Source organism: Anomaloglossus baeobatrachus, chromosome 3 (assembly GCF_048569485.1).
Source record: "Anomaloglossus baeobatrachus isolate aAnoBae1 chromosome 3, aAnoBae1.hap1, whole genome shotgun sequence".
NCBI classification, from domain to species: domain Eukaryota; kingdom Metazoa; phylum Chordata; class Amphibia; order Anura; family Aromobatidae; genus Anomaloglossus; species Anomaloglossus baeobatrachus.
Window position 1 is genome coordinate 181,680,173 of NC_134355.1, and position 26,496 is coordinate 181,706,668.

The window sequence follows — 26,496 nt, forward strand, 5'->3', positions numbered from 1 at the left end:
ACTTTATAGTGCTTCGTGAAAGTGTGCAGACTAGACCACGTAGCTGCCTGACACACCTGCTGAGCAGTCGCCCGATGCCGCAAAGCCCAGGACGCACCTACGGCTCTGGTAGAATGGGCTTTCAACCCTGAAGGGAGCGGAAGCCCAGAAGTACGGTAGGCCTCTAGAATCGGTTCCTTGATCCACCGAGCCAAGGTTGACTTGGAGGTCTGAGAGCCCTTACGCGTCCCCCTCAGGGGTATCAAGGTTGAGGGCGAAGTCAGGGTCAGAGCCCTGAGCTCCCACGTCCGCCTAGTCATCCTGAGAGTCCTCAAGCTGAGATCCAGAGCAGCGTGAGGAGGCCGGGGAAGGGTCCCAGCGAGGCCGCTTAGCCGGTCTGGGACTGCGATCCGGGCAAGAGTCCTCCGCCTGGGACCTAGGGGCTATCCTGGGAGCGCGCTGCGGCGCGGACCGAGAAGGCCCTGGAGGAGACAAACTAACAGGGGCCGGGGCCTGTGAAGAGCCCGGTCTGGACTGCAATGCCTCAAGGAGCTTAGATGACCATTTGTCCATAGACTGTGCAATGGATTGAGAAAGTGACAGTTTCTCAGCGAAAGAGGCCAATGACGGTGACTCTGTCCCTGCAGCCTGCTCAGGGGGAGCAGGGGGATCTACATGAGCCGAGGGGCCCACAAGTGCCCGAGGCTCCGGCTGAGCAAGCGTGGCAGGAGTCGAGCATTGATCACAGTGAGGGTAGGTGGATCCCGCAGGCAACATAGCCCCACAAGAGGTACAGGCTGCGAAAAAAAAACCTGTGCCTTAGGGGCTTTGCTCCTTGTGGACGACATGCTGTAAGCAATAAGTGTCCCTTAGGAGAGCGACCACTGAGGGTATATGGGAAAAGGTTATACAGCCGTTCCGAATATATATTATACACAGAGTACCTTCAAGGTGCAGGGCCCGGTCCCTGGGGATGAAAACACTCCGGTCCATCAGGTTCCACCAGGGGCTGCGGATGGAGCACGGTCTCAGCAGGTGAATGACCGGTGAGGCTCCCACTTCTCCCAGAGCCGCAAAAGGGATGTTGAAGGAGACGGCATGTGGCTCCAGTCTTTGTACCCGCAATGGGTACCTCAACCTTAACAACACCGCCGACATAGTGGGGTGAGAAGGGAGCATGCCGGGGACCTCTTTTCTTCCGTCATACTATGTATGAGAAATCTTTTTTTTTTTTTTCTTTTCTATGAGTGGATGTGTGCCTCCTTCCACACAAAGCATAAAACTGAGGAGCCCGTGGTCCACGGGAGGGTGTATAGGCAGAGGGGAGGGGTTACACTTTTTTAAAAGAGGCAGAAGCTATACACCCCAATTGTCTGGGTCTCCCAATGGAGCGACAAAGAAAGGTGAGTATAAACGTTTGTTTTTTTTCTCTGTGCTATAGGATACAGGCCATATACCAGGATGGTATATGAGCACGATGGGGGCATATAGCAGAATGGGAGTATATGAGCAGGATGGATGGGGGGTATATGAACAGGATGGGGGTATATGAACAGGATCGGGGGTATATGAACAGGATGGGAGTATATGAGCAGGATGGATGGGGGGTATATGAACAGGATGGGGGCATATAGCAGGATGGGAGTATATGAGCAGGCAGGATGGGGGTATATGAACAGGATGGAAGTATATGAGCAGGATGGATGGGGGAATATGAGCAGGATGGATGGGGGGTATACCAATAGGATGGGGGTATAGCAATAGGATCGGGGTATATGAACAGGATGGGGGTATATCAATAGGATCGGGGTATATGAACAGGATGGGGTATATGAACAGGATGGGAGTATATGAGCAGGATGGGAGTATATGAGCAGGATGGGGGAATATGAGCAGGATGCTGGTATATGAGCAGGATGGGGGTATATAGCAGGATCATATACAAGGCAGGAGGATCATTACCAGGATGGGGTACCTTAGTAGAGAATTTGGGGACATTACCCCCATAACAGTGTCAGCAGCAGATCCTCGCCCCATATCAGTGTGTCATGACCACATTTTTTGCTTAAAGTTTTATTTTCCCATTTTCCTCCTCTAAAACCAGGGTGCGTCTTATAGTCTGGTGCGTCTCATAGTCCGAAAAAAAGAGAATTTTGTTTACTTACCGTAAATTCTTTTTCTTATAGTTCCGACATGGGAGACCCAAACCATGGGTGTATAGCTTCTGCCTCCGGAGGACACACAAAGTACTACACAAAGTGTAGCTCCTCCCTCCGAGCATATACACTCCCCGGATGACAAATCCAACCAGTTTAGTGCCAAAGCTGAAGGAGGACATCCACCCATAAGTAGAGATAGAGTAAAACCCGGAATAACCGGAACTTCTGTCTACAACAACAGCCGGTGAAAACACACGGAACAAGAAAGCTGCCAACAGGCAACAGGGAGGGTGCTGGGTCTCCCATGTCGGAACTATAAGAAAAAGAATTTACGGTAAGTAAACAAAATTCTCTTTTTCTTTATCGTTCCTTATGGGAGACCCAAACCATGGGACGTCTCAAAGCAGTCCATGGGTGGGAAATAAACAGAAACTGAGAAGTAGGCGAAACCTAACTTCACAAATGGGCGACAGCCGTCCGAAGGATGCGTCTGCCCAAGCTCGCATCTGCCGAAGCATGAGCATGCACTTGGTAGTGCTTCGAAAGGGTGTGCAGACTAGACCAAGTGGCAGCCTGACAGACCTGCTGAGCCGTAGCCCAAGAGGCACCGACAGCTCTGGTCGAGTGCGCCTTAATCCCTGGCGGGGGAGGCATCTGAGAACATAGGTAGGCATCGGATATGGCCGACCTAATCCAATGAGCTAGGGTCGGTTTAGAAGCCGAGAGACCCTTGCGCTGACCTGTGGTCAGCACAAAAAGAGGTGGACCGCCTAAAAAAAAAAAACCAGCGGTGCGTGACACATAGATCCGGAGCGTCCGCACCAAATCTAAAGCATGCAACGCTTTCTCAAAGCGATGCACAGGGGCCGAACAAAGGGAAGACAATGAAATGTCCTGGTTAAGGTGGAACGGAGACACCACCTTAGGGAGAAGGCCCGGAGTTGGATGGAGAACCACCTTGTCTTGGTGAAAAAAACCAAAAAGGGTGACTCCGAAGAGAGCACAGTCAAATAAGAGACTCTCCTGAGAGAAATTATGGCCACCAGAAAAACCACTTTCTGTGAAAGACTAAACAACGAAACCTCCCTAAGAGGCTCAAAGGGGGGTTTCTGTAAGGCCATGAGGACCAAAGAAAGGTCTCAGGGATCCAGAGACCGCCGGTAAGGCGGAATGATGTGAGATGCGCCCTGCATGAAGGTGCGCACCTGGGCCAGTCGGGCGATACGCCGCTGACAGAGCCGAAACCTGTCCCTTGAGGGAATGAGGGACAGACCTAGCTGCAGGCCGGACTGTAGAAAGGACAGGATGGTCGGCAAGGAAAAAACGGCCAAGGAGCATGGCCGGAAGAACGACACCAGGACAGGAAAATTCTCCAAGTCCTGAGGTAAAACCTGGCCGAGGAAGACTTCCGAGCCTGAGTCATAGTGAAGATGACCTCGGAAGGAATGCCTGAAGCCGTAAGGATTCAGGGCTCAAGAGCCACGCCGTCAATCTGAGAGCCGCAGAATTGTTGTGGAAAACGGACCCTCTGAGAGAACGTCTGGCCGGTCCGGGAGATGCCACAGCACCTCTACGAACAGACGGAGCAGGTCTGGGAACCAAGCTCGCCTGGGCCTGGGGCGATGAGTACGACCCGACGGCCCTCCATTTTGATCTTGCGCAGGACTCTGGGCAAGAGAGCTAGAGGGGGAAACACGTAGGCCAGACGGAACTGGGACCAATCTGGAACCAGCGCGTCCGCTGCCAAGGCTTGAGGATCGTGGGAGCGAGCCACGTAAATCGGGACCTTGTTGTTGTGCCGGGATGCCATTAGATCCACTCCCGGAGTGCCCCGCCTGCTAAATTGACCGGAACACTGCCGGATGCAGGGCTCACTCGCCGCTGTCCACGGTTTGACGGCTGAGATAATCTGCCTCCCAGTTCTCTGCGCCTGGGATGTGGACTGCGGATATGGTGGACTTGGAGTCCTCCGTCCACTGAAGGATATGTTGAACTTCCAACATTGCTAGGCGGCTGCGAGTCCTAGGACTACAGCCCTGATTTCCAGCACATTGATCGAGAGGGCTGATTCGGACGGAGTCCAAGTGCCCTGTGCTCGGTGGTGGAGAAACACTGCTCCCCAGCCGGATAGACTGGCATCCGTGGTGAGAATCACCCATGACGGGGCCAGAAAGGAGCGTCCCTGGTACAGAGAGAGGGGCCGAAGCCACCACTTAAAGAGAGCTCCTGGTCTGTGGCGACAGAGCCACCAGCCTGTGCAAGGAAGAAGTCCCTTGTCCCAACAGCGGAAAATGTCCAGCTGCAGGGGACGCAGATGGAACTGGCAAGGGGAACCGCTTCTATTGACGCCACCATCTGACCCAGCACCTGCATGAGGTGCCTGATAGAATGACGGCGGAGCCTCAGCAGAGAGCGAACCGCCAGATGAAGAGACTGCTGTTTGACTAAGGGCAGCTTCACAAGTGCCAGCAGAGTCTCGAATTGCATCCCTAGGTACGTACGTTCCTGGGTCGGGGTCAGAGTGGACTTGCAAGCGTGGCGAGAGTGAGCGAGACACTCCGCTGACAGTCTGCACTGGATGAAGCCCTGACTAGAAGGGCGTCCAGGTAAGGAATCACTACCAACCCCTGGAGGAGCAGAACCGCAACTGGTGAATACACGAGGGGCCGTGGCTAACCCAAAGGGGAGAGCCACGAATTGGAAATGTTCCTCTCCGATTACAAAACGTAGCCAACGCTGGTGTGAAACTGCGAATGGCACATGCAGAGAGACATCTCTGATGTCGATGGATGCTAAGAAATCTCCTTGGGTCATTGACTGATCGCAGAGATTCCATGCAAAATTGCCGCACCTGAACATGCTTGTTGAGAAGCTTGAGATCCAGGTCAGAAAGCACCGTCCTTTTCGGGGACTAGGAAGAGATTTGAGTAGAAATCTCAGAACCGTTCCCAGTCGGGAACTGGTACAATTACTCCATTGGCCTGCAAGAATGCCACGGCCTGTGAGAAGGCGGCGGCCTTGGAGCAGGGGGGAGTTGTCAGAAAAAATCTGTTTGGCGGCTGAATAGAATTCTATTCTGTAGCTGTGGGAGATGGTAACCCACACCCACTGATCGAAGACGTGTTGAAACCACACGTCGCCCAAGAGGGAGAGCCTGCCACCGACCAAGGACGTTACTGGCGCGGCCAGATAATCAAGAGGAGGCTGCCTTGGTGGCAGCAGCTCCTGCCGACTTAGGATGCGGCTTCATGCGCCAGTTGGTTTACGGACCTTGGCTGAGTTAGTGGACGAGGCCGAGGGCTTAGAGGACGACCAGTTAGAGGAAACGAAAGGAACGAAACCTCGACTGGTTCCTGCCCTGGAAGGTTTCCTGGGTTGTGGCATGGAAGTACTCTTCCTGCCAAAAGCTTCCTTAATAATTTCATCCAGTTGTTCACCGAATAGACTGGTCCCAGAAAAAGGGAGTCCAGCAAGGAACTTCTTAAGAAGCATTGCCTTCCACTCTCGAAGCCACAGGAACCTGCGGATAGCGAGGGAAGTAGCCGAGGCCACCGCAGTGCGGTGACAGTCTCCAGCTATAGGATGAAAAGACTGAAGCCTGGAAGTTAAGGCAACCAATTCGGGCATAAAGGCCCTGGTGAGGGAATGCATCTCCTCCCGAGAAGCAGAGATGGCTTTGAGAGCCCGCACTGCTGCAAAAGATGGGGAGAACGAGGCCCCTGCCGCCTCATATATAGATTTGGCCAGAAGGACAACCTGGCGGACAGTGGGATCCTCAGAGAGGTGCCGTCAGCCACTGATACAACTGTCCGGGCTGAAAGTCTAGACACCGGAGGGTCCACCCTTGGTGAATGAGCCCACTCCTTGACCACCACTGGTGGAAGGGGGAAACAGTCATCAGAACCACGCTCTGGGAAGCGTCTGTCAGGACAGGCTCTGGGCTTGGTCACAGTGACCTGAATGCTGGAGTGGATAAGGAACACACTCCTTGTTCTCTTAGGCAAGGTATACTGATGCTTTTCTGCCAAAGAGGGGTGCTCCCCTGATACAGGCGGATTGAGGTCCAGTACAAATATAATGGACGCAATCAAATCATTAGCATCTGCGTCACTTTCGGACAGATCAACGGGGTACATGGAGAGCATCCGAGCCCCCAGTAAGGCATCCTCCTTGTCCTGCGAGTCAGCTCGTGAACCAGAGCCGCGGGGCGAGGAGGGAAAGGGGACCCTGCGTCTCCATTTTAGGAGGACGGGCTCCCAGATGAAGAATCCTCTGTGAGCTTTGCTGAGCGAGCCGTAGCAGCAGAAGCGCCCTGAGAAGGGGGCTGATGCATGCTCAGCAGTGTCCGGGACAGCTGTCCCCTGGAGAGAGGGATTCTACCCCGGAGCCGGAGCAGCCGGAGGGACCACTGGGGATAAGCCTCCAGGCTGAGGCACCACTATGTCAGAGCAGGCATCACAATGTGGTTATGTGCTCGGTACAGACAGTACGAGTCAACATGCGGTGCATAATAAAAAACAGCCTTGCAGCCCTGCACTGATATGAGACATGCTGCAGAAGTGGGGGCTCTGTCCAGAAAGACCCCCAGCAGAGTATATAAACAGAGTATATAAGCAGCAGCACAACCAGAGGTTGTGGCTTGCCAGACCGTTTAACATAACAACTCTGTGCCCTCCAGATTCCCCAGAAGTGGGGGCTTTTCGGAAAAAAAACCCCCAGCAGAGTATATAAACAGAGTGTATAAGCAGCTGCACAACCGGAGGTTGTGGCTTGCCAGACTGTTTAACATAGGGGCATCTCTGTGCCCTCCAGATACCCCAGAACTGGGGGCTCTGTCCCAGGCCCCCATTTGTCACAATGTGTTTGCAGACATTGATCTCTGTGCCCTAGAACGCTGAGAAAATGGCGTCCGCAGCGAGGAGAGGGGGCGGGGCCTACTCAGAGCAGGACGGAGGGCAAATGAGGCATACAGGGGAGGGAATCTTTCCTCAGTGAGGAGTGTCCCTTCCCTGTGCTGAGCAGCCGGTGGGCGGAGCCACCCTGTCTCACTGCACTGACTGACATAGAATCGAAACTAGGCCTCAGGCGAAGCCGGGGCCTAGATTTAAACATGCGGCCAGCGTGCAGGCACCATCGGAGCGGTTCTCCAGTGAAAACTGGAGAACCGGCCGGAAATGTTAAAACATACATATAACACATTCTCCCCCACAAATAAAGTACAAGGGACCCCTAGAAAGACCACTTTCTGTGGTAATAACGTCTCAGTACTTAGCTTGAGACGCAGGTGCCAGGTCCCTGGGGGGTCATCGCTCCGTCCGGCAGGATCCTGAACAGGGCTGCGGATGGAGACCGGTCTCCTGCAAAGCAGTGAGAACCGTGATGGCTCCCACTTCAAGCCAGAGCCCCAAGGGATGGCGAAGGAGCGCGGCATGTGAAGGCTCCAGCCCTGAAATCAACCTTAACAGCACCGCCGACACAGTGGGGTGAGAAGGGACATGCCGGGAGTCCAGATTGGACCCGCTTTTCTTCCAAATCTTTGAAATCAAAAATCAAAAATCAGAGGATGCATGTGTGTGTGTGACCTCCTGAACACAAAGCATTGAACTGGTTGGATTTGTCATCCGGGGAGTGTATATGCTCGGAGGGAGGAGCTACACTTTTAGTGTAGTACTTTGTGTGTCCTCCGGAGGCAGAAGCTATACACCCATGGTCTGGGTCTCCCATAAGGAACGATAAAGAAATACGGTACATACATACATACAATTTATAATTAGGATCCAGCAAAAGGATGAAATTTCACCAGAATTTTAAAAACTTCTTCTTTATTATTCCTTTGAGTCATATAAAAGTATGAGGAACTCCAATCAATTAATAGCACTCCAGCAAGGGACTGCATATTTCAGCACTATGCCTTCTTCACGGTCCTACCAACCAGGTAGGACCGTGAAGAAGGCACATAGTGCTGAAACATGCAGTCCCTTGCTGGAGTGCTATTAATTGATTGGAGTTCCTCATACTTTTATATGACTCAAAGGAATAATAGAGAAGAAGTTTTTAAAATTCTGGTGAAATTTCATCCTTTTGCTGGATCTTAATTCTCCTACATTTCTTTTTGTTTGGGCACACTCCCTGCCTGGATCCCTGCAGAATATAAGGTGAACACCGACCACTGCATCAAGAGGAACTCCTTTATGGTGAGCTGGCTATATGTTTTCTACATTGTTTGAATATATACACATACACACACCCCTTTTATTATGGTTTCTCGGTTTGTTTTTTTACTAATTATTTAGCAATTCCCAGTAGGGATATTTACATATATTTGCCTGTTTTTGTGTATTTTACACATTTATTTTCGCATGTTAGGCAGATGTCCAGCAATAACTTTCCTGACATTCATGTGTAATTGCATACGGACAGAAATTTTGCACATGCATAAAGAGAATTTTGTTACTTACCGTAAATTTTTTTTCTTATAGTTCCGTCATGGGAGACCCAGACCATGGGTGTATAGCTACTGCCTCCAGAGGACACACAAAGTTACTACACTCAAAACGTGTAGCTCCTCCCTCCTAGCATATACACCCCCTGCTAGCCAGTCCTAGCCAGTTTAGTGCAAAAGCTGAAGGAGGACATCCACCCACAAGAAGAGAGAGTAAAATCCGGAAGAACCGGAACCTCTGTCTACAACAATAACAGCCGGTGAAGACACACGGAACAAGAAACCTGCCAACAGGCAATAGGGAGGGTGCTGGGTCTCCCATGACGGAACTATAAGAAAAAGAATTTACGGTAAGTAACAAAATTCTCTTTTTCTTTATCGTTCCTATGGGAGACCCAGACCATGGGACGTTCAAAAGCAGTCCATGGGTGGGAATAAACAGACAACTGAGAAGCAGGTAAACCCAACTTCACAAATGGGCGACAGACGCCTGAAAGATGCGTCTGCCCAAACCCGCGTCTGCCAAAGCAAGAGCATGCCTTGGATAGAGCTTCGAAAAAGTATGCAGACTAATTCGAGCTGCAGTCTGACAGACCTACTGAGCCGTAGCCTGGCGTGAAAGCCCAAAAGGCACCGACAGGTCTGATCAAATGTGCTCTAATCCCCGGCGGGGAAGGCACTTGAGTACACTTGTAGGCCTCGGAAATGGCCGACCTAAGCCAACGAACCAGGGTCGGCTTAGATGCTGAGAGACCGCTACGCTGACTAGCAGTCAGTACTAGAGAGAGGTGCACCGCCTAATAACGGCGGTGCGAGACACATAGATCCGGGGCGCCCGCACCAGATCCAGGATATGCAACGCTTCCTCAAAGCGATGAACAGGAGCCGGACAAAAGGAAGGCAGGAAAATTGCCCCGGATAAGGTGGAAGCTGTAACCACCTTAGGGAAAAAAGTCCGGAGTCGGACGGAGACCACCTTGTCTTGATGCAAAAGACCAAAACAAAAAGGGGGTGACTCAGAGAAAGTGCCGCCAGAACTCCCTGGCGGGAAATTATAGCCACTAGAAAGACTACTTTCTGTGAAATATGAAACAAAGAAACCTCCCTAAGAGGCGCAAAGGGGGGTTTCCGGGAACTGGGAGGACCGGATTAAGGTCCTAGGGCTCCATAGGCCGCCGGAAAGGCGGAATGATGTGAGATGCGCCCTTAAAAGGAGCGCACTGGAGCCAGCCGGACGATACGCCGCTGGCACATACTGACAGAGCCGAGACCTGTCCCTTAATGAGGGATAGTCCTAGCTGTAGACCGGACTGTGGAAGGGACAGGAGGGTCGGCAAGGCTAAAAAGGTCCAAGGACACTTTGGAGCTCGAGTCATAGCGGAGATGACTTCAGGAAGGATACCAGAAGTCGCCAAGATCCAGGACTCAATAGCTACGCCGTCAATCTGAGAATCCAGAATTCTGACGGAAAAAACTGACCTTTTGAGAAAAGGTCTGGACGGTCCGGAAGATGCCATGGCAACCTAACGGACAAAAGGAGCAGGTCAGGGTACCAAGCCTGCCTGGGTTAGTCTGGAGTAAGAGAATGACCCGACGGCCCCCTTTACTGATCTTGCGCAGGACTCTGGGCAAGAGGTAGAGACGAAGCTGGGATCAAACATGAGCCAGTGTGTCTACCGCAAAACCTGAGGATTGTGGACCACGGTTGGACAGCTGAAATAGTCTGCCTCGCAGTTTTGACATCTAGGATGTGGGCTGCGGATACGGTGGACTAGGAGTCCCTTGTCCACTGAAGAATGTTGAGGCGCCAAGATTTCCAGGCGGCTGAGTGTCCCGCCCTGGAAGTCGATGTAGGAAAACGCTGTCACGTTTTCCGACTGGACTCGAATGTGCCTAGCCGCCAACAGATGGTGAAGGCGTAGAAAGCTAGAAAAAGAGCTCTGATTTCCAGCCTATTGATCCAGAGGGCTGAGCGGACAGAGTCCAAGCGCCCTGCGCTCCACGGTGGAGATATACTGCTCCCAAGGCGGAAAGACCAGCACCCTGGTGAGGATCACCCGGGACGGGGCCAGGAAGGAGCGTCCCTGAGACAGAGTGGCCGAAACCACCACTGAAAACGAGCCCCTGGTCAGTGGCAAAGCCACCACCCCGTGGAAGGAGGGAGTTCGCGTGTACAGCGGAAAACATCCAGTCTCAGAGGACGCAGGAGAAACTGGGCAAGGAATCGCTTCCATTGACGCCACCGTCTGACCAGCACCAGTATTTGGTGTCTGATAGAACGACGTCGACCGCCAGCGGAGGGACTACTGATCGACTAAGAGCAGCTTCACAAGAGCCGACAGTCTCGAATTGCGTCCCTGAGAACCTCTGGTTCGAAGTCAGAGTGGACTTGAACAGAATGACAAGCCACCCGAATAGGTTAGAGTGGCGAGAGTAAGCGAAGTACTCTGCTAAGAGTCTGCACTGGATGAAGCCCCGAGAAGAAGGCCGTCCAGGGCAAACGATCACTGCCAATCCCTAGGGGTGCAGGACCTTAATCACAGCAGCCCCAATGAGAATACTCGAGGGGCCGTGGCTAACCCCAAGGGAAGAGCCACGAATTGGACCACTCCGATGGCAAAACGTAGTCAACGCTGGTGTGAAACTGCGATTGACCCCTGCCGAAAAGCATCTCTGATGCCGATGGCTGCTAGGGAATCTCCTTGGGTTATTGATTGATCCGGTGAAAAAAAACACACGGAACAAGACCGAGGCTCCATGTGAAAATGCCACACCTGACCATGCTGAAAAAGCTAAAGATCTAGGTCGGAAGGCACCGCCCTCTTCGGGGACTAGAAATAGATTTGAACAAAAATCTCAGAACCGTTCCCAGTCGAGAACCGGTACAATTACTCCATTGGCCTGCAAGAAATGCCACGGCCTGTGAGAAGGCGGCGGCCTTGGAGCCGGGAGGTAACAGAAAAAATCTGTTTGGCGGGTGGACAGAAATCCATCCTGTAGCCATGGGAGATATGATCCCGCCCCCACTGAACAGAGACGTGGTAGAACCATACGTCGCCAAGTGGAGAGAGCCTGCCACCGACCAAGGAGGTGGTTGGCGTGGCTAGATAGCTCGGAGGAAGCTGACTCCGTGGTAGCATCTCCTGCGGTCTTTTGAAGACGCAGCTTCAAGCTATTTGGTTCTATGAACCAAGGCCGAGCTAGAGGACGATCAGATGGAGGAACGCCACCAAAACCTCAACTGATTCCTGTCCTGGACAGGTTCCCTGGTTTAGGTTTGTTGCAAGGAAGAACTCTCCCCGCCAAGAGCTTCCTGAATTTCATCCAGTTGGTTCCGAAGAGACTGGTCCCACCAAAGGGGAGCCCAGCAAGGAACCCCTATAGAGGCATCTGCTTTCCATTACCGAAGCCACAGGAGCCTGCGGATAGCGAGGAAAGTAGCCAAGACCACCGCCGTGCGGTGTCCAGCATGGCAGACCTGGCATAGGATGAAAAGACTGAAGTCTGGAAGTTCAGGCAACCGTTTTGGGCATAGAGTCCCTGTGAGGGAATGCATCTCCTCCAGACAAGCAGAGAAGGTACAAAAGAACCGCACTGCCGTAAAGCTGAGGAGAACGAAGCTGCTGCCGCCCAATACCGACTTGGCCCAAGGACAACCGGGCGGACCGCAAAACCTTAAGTGAGGAGCCATCAGCCACTGACATAACGGTCCGGGCTGAGCCACCTGAGGTGACTGAGCCCACTTCTTGACCACCATTGGTGGACAGGGGAAACACAGTCCTCAGAATCACGCTTCATGGGAAGCGACTGTCAGAGCGGACCCTGGGCTTGGTCACAGGGGCCTGAAAACTGGAGTGGTTAAGGAACACACTTTGTGTTCTCCTAGGTAAGGTAACTCCGGCGGATTGGGGTCCAGTACAAAATTAATGTACCGTGGGAGCCCTATAGAGGTGCCGTCAGCCACTGATACAACTATCCGGGCTGAAAGTCTGGACACTGGAGGGGCCACGTTTGGCGAATGAGTACACTCCTTGACCACCTCTGATGGGAGGGGGAAACAGGCCGCAGAACCCCGCTTTGGGGTCTGCAGGACAGACTGTGAGCTTGGACGCAGCAGGCTGAAAACTGGAGTGGTTAAAGAACACACTCCTCGTCCTGTTAAAGGTATACTGATGCCTTTCTGCCAGCGGGGAATACTCCCCTGATACGGGCGGATGGAGGTCCAGTACAAGTATAATGGACGCAATCCAATAATTTGGCTCTGCGTCACGTACGGACGGATCAATGTACATAAAGTAGCGTCCGAGCCCCTGGTAGAGACATCCTCCTCGTCCAGTGAGTCAGCTCGTAATCGGAGCTGCGGGACGGGGAAGGACAGGGGACCCTGCGTCTCCCTGTCAGGAGGACGGGGTCTGAGCCCAGAAGGAGAGTCCTTTGTGAGCTTTATTGAGCGAGCTGAAGCAGAAAACGCCCTGAGAGGGGAGCTGCATGCTCAGCAGATGCCAGGACAGCCGACCCCTGGAAATAGGATTCCCTCAGGGGTCAGCCACCGAAACCGGAGCAGATGGAGGGGCCACTAATTAGCAATCATTCGGCTCTGCCTCCAAGCTGAGGGGCCACCATGGTTATGAGCTCGGTACAGCCGTACGAGACTACCTGCAGTGCATAATAAAAACAACCTGCAGCCCTGCTCTGTGAGACATGCTGCAGAGGTGGGGGCTCTATCAAGACTGGCCCCCAGCATATATAAACCGATAAAACAAGCAGCTGCACAACCGGAGGTTGTGGCTGCCAATCGTTTAAACAGACATGTCTGTGCCCCCTGGTCCCTCAGCCCAGGTCCCCACTTGTCACACTGTGGAATCTCTGTGCCCATGCAGGCACAGAGAACGCTGAGAACATGGCGACCGGAGCGAGGAGAGGGGGCGGGGCCTACTCTGAGAGCGGCAAAAAGATTCTGTCAGTGAGGTAGCCAGGGGAGGGAATCTTTCCTCAATGAGGAGTGTCCCTTCGCTTGTGCTGCACAGCCGCTGGGCGGAGCTACACTGCCTCTCTGCATGACTGACATGCAGAGACAGTGGAAACCGAAACTAGGCCCCAGGCAAAGCCGGGGCCTAGAGTAAAACATGCGGCCGACGTGCAGGCACCATCGGCGCGGTTCTCCAGTGAAAACTGGAGAACCGGCCGGAAATGTTAACACCAAACATAAAACACATTCCCCCAATAAATAAACATAAAGGACCCTTGGAAAGACCACTTTCTGTGGTAATAACGTCTCATATACTTAGCTTGTGAGACGCAGGTTGCCAGGGTCCTGGGGGGTGATAGCTCCGTCCAGCAGGGTCCTGCAAAAAGGCTGCGGATGGAGACCGGTCTCCTGCAAAGCAGTGAGAACCGTGTTGGCTCCCACTTCAAGCCAGAGCCCCAGCATGGGATGGTGAAGGAGCGCGGCATGAAAGGGATACAGCCCTGAAATCAACCTTAACAGCAGCCCCGCAGTGGGGTGTGAAGGGACATGCCGGGAGTCCAGACTGGACCAGCTTTTCTTCCAAATCTTTGTCCAAAAGGAAAAATCAAAAATCAAAATCAGAGAATGCATGTGTGTGTGATCCTCCTGAAACACAAAGCATGAAAACTGGCTAGGACTGGCTAGCAGGGGGTGTATATGCTAGGAGGGAGGAGCTACACGTTTTGAGTGTAGTAACTTTGTGTGTCCTCCGGAGGCAGTAGCTATACACCCATGGTCTGGGTCTCCCATAGGAACGATAAAGAAATGGAGCTTTATTGTTTTAATCAAGCTGGAGTTCAAGGTCATGCACTCCGATCCACTATAAAGCTTTTCATTTTCAGGACATGCACATTGCCTATACATATTTAAATAATTCTATTGGTACTTTGGTTAGTCCTCTCCAGGGCACGCATGTTGGTACGTCACATGCCTGTGCATCTAACAGTCCCACCTGGTGTCTTGGTCTGTCATTTAACACTGGGAGTAAGGGGATAGAACATTTGAGGCTATATATTGTAGACCTGCATATCTGCAATATTGGATGGCAGTCAAAGTGCTCTTACTGGCGATTGTAGCTGGTATACCTGTGCGACTGAAGGCCGGCGGCTCCTTGGAGAAACACTGTTCATTTTCTCCAGGAATTGGCCTTTTCAGTACAGCAGCCGGGCACCTCCCTAACGCTACTAAAGTGCAGATTAACCCTATGCCTGCAGGTCAATAAGGATCCCGGAACATGACCGGTTCCCTTTAAAAATTATTTGTAATAAAAAGTAAACATCAAGTTCACCTGTCAAGAAAACCATGTACCTCCTGCAATTACCAAAATAAGCAATTTCATTATTTTTACCTTCATTAATTTTGAAGGGAAAGTTAAAAGGATATTACATACGGCCAAAAGTTAACACTATTAAAGTTACCTTTCTTCCACACAATAGAAGGGTAGGGTCTGGCATGATCACTTGCCAGAGTTTGCTGCACACTTGGGAGTATTTTGCCATACTGGTCCAGTATAGATTTTCTGGCAGCTGCCCTCTCTCGTTGGCGTCTGTCAAAATCATTCTGAGAAAAAAAAAAAAAAAAATTATAATATAAATATATATATATATATATATATAATCTCTGTACCTAAACTGCGTTTATCAGATGCATCTTATACAATAGATTCCCTTTATTATCAGAATCTCTACTCCCAAAGTAACAATCTTTACATGGTGAAATACAATTGGGATTGATGTAACAAATACATAATTAATAGCTTCCTAATTGCCCAAATTTTACTGTGAGGTCTGCATACAACTCTGCAATTTAGTTTTGGAACATCGCTGCAGAGTTAGCAGCTGCATGGAGATATGCAGCAGCAGGAACAGAAAACTGCCCAGAGAGAAGGAGGAAGCCATGTATACCGCTCAGGAACAAAATACAAATTTAAAAAGGGAGGGTAATACAAGAGCAGTTATGTATAACAGACACAATTATTAGAATTTAGGAAATTAATACAGAGCTACACATCTCAACATCAGATAGATTTGTTCCTCAGGCCAGGCTTATATAGCATTCAGAAAGCAGTAAGATCACTTTACTCACTTGTCGCAATGATAATTTGACCAGTGTAGGAAGGGATCTAGAGAAGATCCACATCAGAGGAGACCGGTATTGCGTACGCCAGTGTACATTGTAAATTCCAGTGATGGCACAGACAACAAAGCGGCCTGCGCTGGAACCATGGGGTGACCGCACAGGTGTACGGTAGATCATTATTTTTAGAGAAGCCAAGCCTGGGTAACTAAAGTATTGAGCACAGAAAACCAGTTTAACCCCTTAAGGACGGAGCCAGTTTTGTCCTTAATGCCCAGGCCATTTTTTGCAATTCTGACCAGTGTCACTTTATGAGGTTAGAACTCTGGAACGCTTCAACGGATCCCGGTGATTCTGACATTGTTTTTTCGTGACATATTGTACTTCATGATAGTTATAAATTTAGAACGATATTTTTTGCTTTTATTTGTGAAAAAAAATCGGAAATTTGATGAAAATTTTGCAATTTTCAAACTTTTAATTTTTATGCCCTTAACCCAGAGAGTTGTCACACAAAACAGTTAATAAATTTAATAAATAACATTTCCCACATGTCTACCTTACATTAGCGCAATTTCTGAAACAAAATGTTTTGGGGTTAGGAAGTTAAAAGGGGTCAAAGTTTATCTGCAATTTCCCATTTTTTCAACAAAATTCACAAAACCATTTTTTTAGGGACCACATCACATTTGAAGTGACTTTAAGAGGCCTAAGTGACAGAAAATACCTAAAAGTGACACCATTCTCAAAACAGCACCCCTCAAAGTACTCAAAAACACATCCAAGAAGTTTATTAACCCTTCAGGTGCTTCACAGGAACTAAAGCTAAGTGGAATGAAAAAAAAGCAAAAAATAAAATTTTACCTAAAATGTTGCTCTACCCCAAAATTTATTCACTTTTAGAAGAAATAACACAACAAAATGAACCCCAAAACTTGTTCCCCACTTTCTTATGAGCGCGCCGATACCCCACATGTGGTCAGAAACCTTTGTTTGGACAAATGGGAGGGCTCGGAACAGGAGCAACAATATTTGAATTTTGGAAAGCAAATTTGGCTGAAATAGATTGCGGGCACCATGTTGCATTTACAGGTCCGCTAAGGTACCTAAACAGAAGAAACCCCTCACAAGTGACGCCATTTTGGAAAGTGGACCCCTCAAGGCTTCTATCTAGGGGTATAGTGAGCATTTTGGATCCACAGGTACTTCACAGATTTTGATAACGTTACATTGTCACATTGAACATTTTTTTCTCAAAAATGTTGCTTTAGCATCAATTTTTTCACTTTTTCAAGAGGTAATTCCAAAAATTTCACCCCAATGTTTGTTACCCACTTTTTTATGAGCGCGGTGATACCTCACTTGTGGTCTGAAACCTTTGTTTGGAGAATTGGGAGGGCTTGGAACGGAAGGAGCAATATTTGAATTTTGGAAAGGAAATTTGGCTGAAAAAGATTGCGGGCACCATGTCGCATTTGGAGGACCCCTAAGGTATGTAAACAGCAAAAAACCACCACAAGTGACCCCATATTGGAAACTAGGCCCCTCAAGGAATTTATCTAGATGTTTGGCGAGTACCCTGAACCCCCAGGTGCTTTACAGAAGTTTATAATGTTGAGCCATGAAAATAAAAAAATAAAATTTTACCACAAAATTGTTACTTCAACCAGGTAGCTTTTTTTTTCACAAGGGTAAGAGGAAAAAAATCACCATGAAATTTATTGCGCAATTTCTCCTGAGTTTGGTGATATCTTGTACGTGGTGGAAATCAACTGTTTGGGCACACTGCAGGGCTCGGAAGAGAAGGAGTGCAACTTGACTGCAAAATTAGCTGGAATCAATAGCGGACACCATGTTGCATTAGGAGAGCCCCTGAGGTGCCTAAGCAGTGGAGGTCCCCCACAAGTGACCCCATTCTGGAAAATAGACCCCACAAGGAATTTATCTAGATGTTTGGCGAGTACCCTGAACCCCCAGGTGCGTCACAAAAATAAAAAAAAATATATTTTTACCACAAAATTGTTACTTCAACCAGATAGCTTTTTTTTAACAAGAGTACACGGAAAACTATCTGGTTGAAGTAACAATTTTGTGGTAAAAATATATTTTTTTTTATTTTTGTGACGCACCTGGGGGTTCAGGGTACTCGCCAAACATCTAGATAAATTCCTTGTGGGGTCTATTTTCCAGAATGGGGTCACTTGTGGGGGACCTCCACTGCTTAGGCACCTCAGGGGCTCTCCTAATGCAACATGGTGTCCGCTATTGATTCCAGCCAATTTTGCAGTCAAGTTGCACGCCTTCTCTTCCGAGCCCTGCAGTGTGCCCAAACAGTTGATTTCCACCACACATAAGGTATCACCAAACTCAGGAGAAATTGCACAATAAATTTTATGCTGATAGCTTTTTTTTTAACAAGAGTACACGGAAAACTATCAGCATAAAATTTATTGTGCAATTTCTCCTGAGTTTGGTGATACCTTATGTGTGGTGGAAATCAACTGTTGCACAGCAGGGCTCGGAAGGGTAAAAGTGCCATTTGACTGAACAATTGGCTGGAATAATTAGCGGACGCTATGTCACATTTGGAAAACCCCTAAGGTGCCTAAACAGTGGAGGTCCCCCACAAGTGACCCCATTCTGGAAACAAGACACCTCAAGGCTTTTATCGAGGTGTATATTGAGCATTTTGAATCCACGAATACTTCACAGAATTTGATAAGCTTAGGTTGCCATATTGAAATTTTCATTTATTTCACAAAAATGTTGATTTAGCGACACATTTCTCACTTTTTCAAGAGGCAATAACAAAACGTGTACTCCACAGGTTGTTATCTAATTTCTTGTGAGCGCAGGGATACCCCACATGTGGCCAAAAACCTTTGTTTGGATAAATGGGAGGGCTTGGAATGGAAGGAGCACCATTTGAATTTTGGAAAAGTTGAAGTAAATTGCGCGCACCATGTCACATTAGCAGGGTCCCTTGGGTACCTATACATCAGAAACCCCCCACAAGTGACCTCATTTTGGAAACTAGACCCCTCAAGGATTTTATTCAGGAGTATAGTAAGCATTTTGAATCCACAGGTACTTCACAAAAATGTTGCTAGTACACAGTGTCAGCCTTCCTGCAGAGATGTGAGTGTTGTCCACGGGAGAACGCAGCTGCCCATGCCCACGATTTGGGTTCAGGCTGCTGTGGACTTTGGCTCTATTCTACCTGCAGAAAACACTCATCTCCGCAGCATAAATTGACATGCTGAGGCTCGGGAAGCTGCGCCACAGGTCGGTTTATGCTGCAGAGAAAAGAAACACAGTGGGCACGGGATTTCTAAAAATCCTTCCACTGTGCTTCTACTGCACAACGCAGCGTTATGGACACAGGGAAAACACTCTGCGCCCAAAACGCTGCAAACCCTGATTGTGGGCACACAGCGTAAAATGCTACAATGGATGAATGGATAGATGTCAAACACATGTCCACCCCCCTCTGCAGATTCTAAGCTGGCGCCCTTTAGTGCCTTTCATGTGACACTAAAGGGTGCCTAGCCTTGTATTTAGCCCAAAAGAAAAAAAAATAATTAAAATAAATGACGTGGGGTCCCCCCTATTTTTGATAGCCAGCTAGGGTAAAGCACACAGCTGTAGCCTGCAAACCACAGTTGACAGCTTCATCTTGTCTGGTGATCAATTTGGAGGGCTCCCCAAGCTGTTTTTTTTTTTTAATTATTTATAAATAAATAATAAAAAAAAAACAAAACAAACGTGGGGTCCCCCCAAATTAGATCACTAGCCAAGGTGAAGCTGACAGCTGGGGTCTGGTATTCTCAGGATGGGAAGAGCCATGGTTATTGGACTCTTCCCAGCCTAAAAATAGCAGGCCGCAGCCGCCCCAGAAATGGCGCATCCATTAGATGCGCCAATTCTGGCGCTTCGCCCCAGCTCATCCCGCGCCCTGGTGCGGTGGCTAACGGGGTAATAAATGGGGTTGATACCAGATGTGTAATGTCACCTGGCATCAAGCCCAGCAATTAGTTATGTCACGTCGTCTATCAGATACCCGACATAACTAATTGACAGTAATAAAAAAAAAAATTGACAACAAAAAAAAAATTATTTGAAAAAACACTCCAAAAACATTCCCTGATTAGCCAATTTAATGAAAAGAAAAAAAAATCCGCTGTAATCCATTTGGACGTCCCACGTCGACTCTGGACCTTCTAGAATATGGGGGACACGTTCAGGGAACGTATCCCCCATTTTCTAGGTGTGAGGACCCTCCATTTGAGGAGAGTGGGTGCAATGAATCTGCACCCACCCTCCCTGGGTCACAGCTGCAGTGTGCCGAGCAGCAGCAGCCAGCGTCCTGAACACAGGAAGCTGTCAGCTGCTCGGCACATGTGACCGGCGTCTGCTGTGAAGGAGCCGGAGGAGGGGGCCGCGGGGGATCAGCGCTCCGACAGGTATGTAGGACACCGGGGAACACCAGGGTGGGGATAGGGGGTGACTTGGCAGGGCCTGGGGAGCAGGTTTCTGTCGCATGTGTTATGGCACATACGACAGAAACCATAGGAACAGTGTGAATGCGGCCGGCGCGCGGCTGTGCTCGGCGGTGCGCGCGGCCATCTTGGCTTTTCGGGAGGGGGTTGGGGGTCGGGGGAGGGGGCACTTTGGGGACACCGGGGGACCGGAGGGAACCGAGAAAGAGATTCATCTCCCATCTGACATGTTTGATCATGCCAGATGGGAGATAAATCATTTTTTACCGGCGCGGTCATTTACTATAACTTGATGATCGGTATACGGTGTATACCGGTCATCACGTGACTGGGGACCGGAAAAACCGGCCCGAATCATGATCTCCAGGGTCTCAGCTACCCCCGGTAGCTGAAACCCCAGAGATTTTCTGACGCTGGGGGGCGCTATACACTTTTTTCTGCCCGCAGTTTTAAAACGGCAGAAAGGAATAAGTACCCTTTTATGGTGCCGTTTTAAAACGTAATGCGGTCGTAATGGGGTTAATATAGTAAAGATCTGAGAAACATTGGAAACAGACACACACAATCTAAATTTGGGAGAAGCTGCAAGAGTTTATACCCTTCAATGTGGCATTATAAGGCATGTATTCAGGGCTGGCACTTCACCTCAGTGTTAAGATACATTGGTCAGAAACCATATCTGAAATGTAGAGTGCCTGTCACTGGACAAAATCTTGAAAAGCCACATTTATGGAAATACCGTCACTTAATTTCATTACTTACATAAAATAAGTATCATAAGTTTCTAAGATCAATCACAAGGACTTACTAGGTGATAATTTTTCAGTGACTGGTTCAGCTGCAGCGCTGGGATGTAATTTGCTCTCTGTAAATGATGTACCAACAAGATCTCCTGATTTTGAACGCCTCCATTTGTGTGCAAGTATGTATGCAAGTAATCCTAGAATTGAAGTAAAGATTCATTATAGCTCAATGAAAAAACAAACATTCGCTCCTGCCTCAAACACAGATCTCACCGGAATAAACGGATTTTTGTGTACTCACCGTAAAATAGTTTTCTCTTAGCCATCATTGGGGGACACAGGACCATGGATGTTATGCTGCTTATCCATATGAGGACACTAAGTAGATGCAAAGATGTTAGCTCCTCCCCTGCAGTATACACCCCCTGGCCCAGCCAGGCTACTTCAGTTTTAGTACACAAGCAGTAGGAGAACAAGTAACAAAAACCGTGAGTGAATACTCATAACAAAAGTACTGAGAGAGAAAAAAGCTAAAGCCCAACAGGGCAACAGGGAGGGTGCCGTGCCCCCAATGATGGCTAAGAGAAAACGATTTTATGGTGAGTACACAAAAATCCGTGTTTCTCTGACGCCTCATTGGGGGACACAGGACCATGGGACGTCCTAAAGCAGTCCATGGGTGGGAAAAAATAAAAAATAAAAAAATAAAAAATAAAAAGACGACGCAACCCAAGGACTAGGAACCAGTCCCAGATAGTGGAGTTCCTATCTGAGTAGGCGCTCCTGGCTATCGTTTGCAGAAATTTTCCTACCTAGGTTTGCCTCAGCCTCAGTATGGACTCAGTAATGCTTTGAAACAGTACGTAGGCAAGACCAGGTCGCAGCCTTACACCCCTGTTCCACTGAAGCCTGATGCCCAAGAGGCGCCAACTGCTCGCGTGGAATAAGTTCGCAGCCCACTAGGAATGGGTGCGAGTTTCAAGTGGTAGACCTCCTGGATCGCAGAGCGAATCCAGCAAGCCAGCGTTTCCTATGAAGCTGCCTCTCCTTTCTTAGGCCTTTCAGAAATGACGAACAAGGAGTCCATGTTCCTAAAGGGGCTGTCCTGGGTACGTAATATCTGAGAGCCCTCACAAGGTCTAGCGAATATAGGAACCTTTCCACCCTATGGACTGGGTGGACAAAAAGGAAGGCAGAACAATGTCCTCGTTTATATGAAACGGGGAAGTAACCTTCGGAAGAAAATCCGGAAGGGATTGTCCTGATGAAAAAGATCAGAAAGAGTTCGCGGCAAGAGTGCTGCCAGTTCCGAAACGTGTCTGATGGACGTAAATCGCCACTAAGAATGTTACCTTCCAGGAGAGAAGAGCAAGAGAAGATTCCTTAAGAGGTTCAAAGGGGGACCTCTGGATACCGTCCAAAACGAGATTGAGGTCCCATGGGTCCAGCGACCGTTTGGACGGCGGAACTAGATGGGAAACGCCCTTGAGGAAAATCTAGACTTGCAGATTGCATTGATAGAATATTGAGAGAGATGAAACCTGCCCCTTAAGGGAGCTGAGGGCAATCCCCTTTTGCAACCTGACTGCAAAAATAAAAATCAAGAATTCTGGGGATCGCCAGAGGCATTAGGTTGGACATTAGATTCCCTGCACTGGGAAAGGAACGTTTTCCACGTACGGTGGTAAATACGGGATGAAGGCCGGCTTTCGGGCACTGTACATGGTGGAGATTACCACGGGAGAGAATCTCGCTCTTGTTAAAGTCTAGGTCTCAATGGCCAAGCCGTCAGCTTCAGTGCTCTGGAGTTCTGATGGGAAATGGGCCCTTGGGTCAGCAGGTCTGGGATGCTTACGAGGCGCCATAAGCAATTGTACTAATTCGGCATACCAGGCGCACCTGGGCTAGTCCGGTGCTATTAGTATCACCGGGACTCCTCCTGCCTTGATCTTCCTGATTACTCGCGGCAGCAGAGGCAGAGGCGAAAAACATGTAAGGTAGACGGAAGCGACTTCAGGAGACTAGAGCATCCGCGCCGATTGACTGTGGATCACGTGACCTGGCTAAGAACGCGGGTACCTTTGCGTTCAACCTTGAGAACATTAAATTCACATCTGGTGTACCCCAGCGAGTGCAGATGTGTGGGAACACTTCTGGGTGGAGAAACCACTCTCCGGTGGCCAGGCCTTGGCGACTTAGAAGGTCCGCCGCCCAGTTCTCTACTCCCGGTATGTGTAACGCTGAAAACACAGACCCTCGTCGATTTGGCCCAGGTGAGGATCCTGAGGACCTAGAGATAAGCTGTCTTGCTGCTGGTACTTCCCTGCAGATTGGACAATGCAACAGCTGTGGCCTAGATCAATTGGACCCAAATCAAACGACCTGCTAGCAGAAGGGGGAAATGACCTGAGCGCGAGAAAGATCGCGCTGATTTTCAGGATGATTTCTGGGAAGGGAAGACTCCTGGGGCGTCCAACGTCCCCAATCAGTGTGGAGCCAGTGCGCTGCTCCCCAGACTAAGAGGCTGGCGTCCGTGGTCAGGAGTAGCCAGTCCACTTGGGGGGAGAAAAACTCCTTCTCGATATGGAAGAGGACTGAAGCCACCAGCAAAGCGCATACCTGACTGAAGGTGTCAGGTGAAAAGTTCATCCAAGGAAAAAAAAGGGGCTCTTGTCCCAGGCAGCTAGAAGCGCAAGCTGAAGTTGTCGGTGGTGTGGCTAAGCGAGCAGCACTGACACTATAGCCGCTGATATCCTACCTAGCACTCATACTGAATCGTATGGAGCGAGAGGAGTATGTAGAAGGCAGTGTACCGCTTGTTGTAGAGCGGTCGCCTTGTCTTGAGGGAGAAATATCAAGCCCCGAAGGGTGTCCAGAGACATGCCCAGGGAGGTGTCGGATTTTGACGAGACCGGGGATGATTTGACTGGAGTCAGAAGCCGCCCTAAGCGGGATAGGGTGCCCACAGAGATCCGGACGCTGGTTGAGCCCTTGAGGTCATTCAAGCAAGGCAGAACAGCCACTCTTGGCGTGAAGGGCACTCATGGCGGCCGCCATGACCTTTGTTAAGACCCTTGGTGCTGTGGCAGAGCCGAGGGTAGGGCCACAAATGAAAAAAAAAAGTCCTGAACAGCGAAGTGGAGGAACAATTGATGAGCTGGAGCGATGGGTATGTGCAGTTACGCGTCCCTGATAGCTAGGGAGGCAAGGAATTCTCCTTCGACCATAAAGGTAAAAATGGACCCTAGGAATTCCATTACGTTGAATCTCCTTACGTGCACGTTTGCTCATGTGTTAGAGGTCCAGGATGGGTTGAACTGACCCGTCCTTTTTTGGGGACCACGAGAGGTTGGAATAGAAGGCCTTGAACCTCTCGCTGTCCGGAACAGGTACCATCACCCCCGCCGTTTGGAGGGAGTGGATCGCTGAGAAGGCCTCGCGGTGTTTTGGAGCCTTTGGGGGGGTTTGAGAGAAAAAAAACCGACCAGGGGATCGGGTTCGGAATTCAATGTGGTAACCAGAAGACACAAGGTATCGCACCCATTTGGGGTCTGAGGTGGCAGCCCAGATGGAGGAGGACGAGACTCCTCGGTCTTTGTCTAGACTGCCAGGACGAGGTGGACTCGGGGAGGGCTGAGAAGCCGGGCCCTGCATGTCTAGTAAAAACCATCCTGGGCTACAGTTGGGGGAGGGAGGTACTTTTACCCTCCTGTGGAGTCAGACAAAAAAAAAAAAAAGCCTGTCCCGACGATCGGCAAACCATCGGTCTGGAAAGGAGTACTGTGAGAGGCTTCTTAAAGACAGAGTCCGCTCTCCATTATCGGAACCAGAGGGCCTTACAAATGGCTATGGTATTTGAGGCGGCAATAACTGCGCAGGTAGCAGCGTCGAGGGAGGCCTGCATGAGGTACTCTGCCGCCGCAGCAATGTGAACTGTTACATCTGTGAGGGTCTGAGGGAAACTGGTAGTCCTGGTGCCTGTGCGACCCACACGGAAGGGGAGAGGGACCCGCAGCCTCAAGGCAGAGCGATCGAGCTGCTCCACTTGTCTGTCAGTCGAGTCCTTGAAGGAGGATCCATCAAGTGAGACAGGAGGGTCCTTCAGGCAGGCGGAAGCCAGGTGAGGGTCCACCGAGGCCGGATCGGGCCAGCCCTTAGAGACAGCTAAGCCAAAGGGGTACCGGGACTCCATGAGTTTACGGATACCGAAGCGGCGTCAAAAAAACCCTTTTTTTTGTTTGTTTGAGGTTTCTTCACCCTTTTAAAAAGGAGACCGCAGGGTCAGTAGTGAATGGGAGATCTTCCACATGCAGAGTTTTGGTTGATTGCTGCAATCAGGGAGTCCATCGCAGCTTGATCGCTCGGGGAGGTTGAAACTAAGGAATCATCCCGGTACAAACATCATTCCCCTTCCTCCGGCTCTTCAGAGACAGCGGAACACGTGGGAGAACCCCATCTGTGTACCCCAGAGGGAGAACCATGGGAGTCATGCCCTTTTTCTGATCTGCAACAGGTGAAGCAGAGGGCTGATTCTTATCAGAAGGACCCTCTATAGAGGTGTCATCAGGCTGCGTTCTGTCCAGGGGCCCCGAGGGGTGTGAGGACGATGTTGCATAGCCAGCCCAGGTTCTGGGAACTGTGCCCATTCCGGGGGACTGGGAGCTGTAGGCTCTGGGCTGGCAGCGGTTGCTGCGGTGGTGGCGGGGGGGAGCTACAGGGGCACCGGACTCACAGAAGGAAGAGGTGCTATCATCCCCTAGTAGCTCAGCGTGGCAGGATGCATTAAAAGTCTTATGGTTGTTGCTGTAGTTGTGCAGGGCATAAAACATGTGACTGCAGCCTCTGGCTGATGAGCCACAAACGGATTGTAATGAGGGAGCAATGCTCTGCACAGCTAATGTGCAAGTGAGGCTATAACTCACCCAGAACCTAATCAACTCAGATCCTGCAAGAGCGACTGAGGAAGCTTTCATCTGCCCTGGAAAATCAGTGCCATGAGACCTGTCGTCCAGTGAGTAACAGCCCAGGATCCAAAGTCGCAGGAGGGGGTACGGGGAGGCGACACTCAGCGTTCCCGCCTGTTGATGGTTTTGGGAAAAATCGGTCCCCAAAAGGAACAGTCGCCCTCTAAAAACAAAAAAATTCTTGCTGCAGTAGTCTGCAGAGATGTGCCTCCTATAGACACTAAGCTAAAACTGAAGTAGCCTGGCTGGGCCAGGAGGTGTATACTGCAGGGGAGGAGCTAACATCTTTGAATCTATTTAGTGTCCTCCTATGGATAAGCAGCATAACATCCATGGTCCTGTGTCCCCCAATGAGGCGTCAGAGAAATAACATTTTTTTCAAGTGACAATTCTAAAAGGAAAAACTTCTTGTGGAGACTGACAAATTAATCTGGCTGCCAGTGAGGAGTGCTGCAAGGTAGTCCAACCACGCCCCCAGATTGATTGGCCACTTTTGCTCAGTGTACACAGCTGCCAATCTGCAGCAGATAAAGTTTTCAATCAAAACTGTACCACTCAGTAAATTAAATGTAATATTGCTGGAATGAGGATCTCTGCTCCTAAATCATGTCGTAAAAATCCTGAGG

General features: G+C 49.8%; 1 protein-coding gene across 1 annotated transcript in view; it reads right to left on the bottom strand.

The window, feature by feature from the left end:
* Nucleotides 1–26,496, bottom strand: part of AHCTF1 (AT-hook containing transcription factor 1) — a 253,101-nt gene that overhangs the window by 117,958 nt on the left and 108,647 nt on the right. The window contains 2 exon segments of the mRNA XM_075339614.1: nucleotides 15,007–15,148; nucleotides 20,972–21,103. Of these exon segments, the coding sequence (XP_075195729.1) occupies nucleotides 15,007–15,148; nucleotides 20,972–21,103 (274 nt within the window).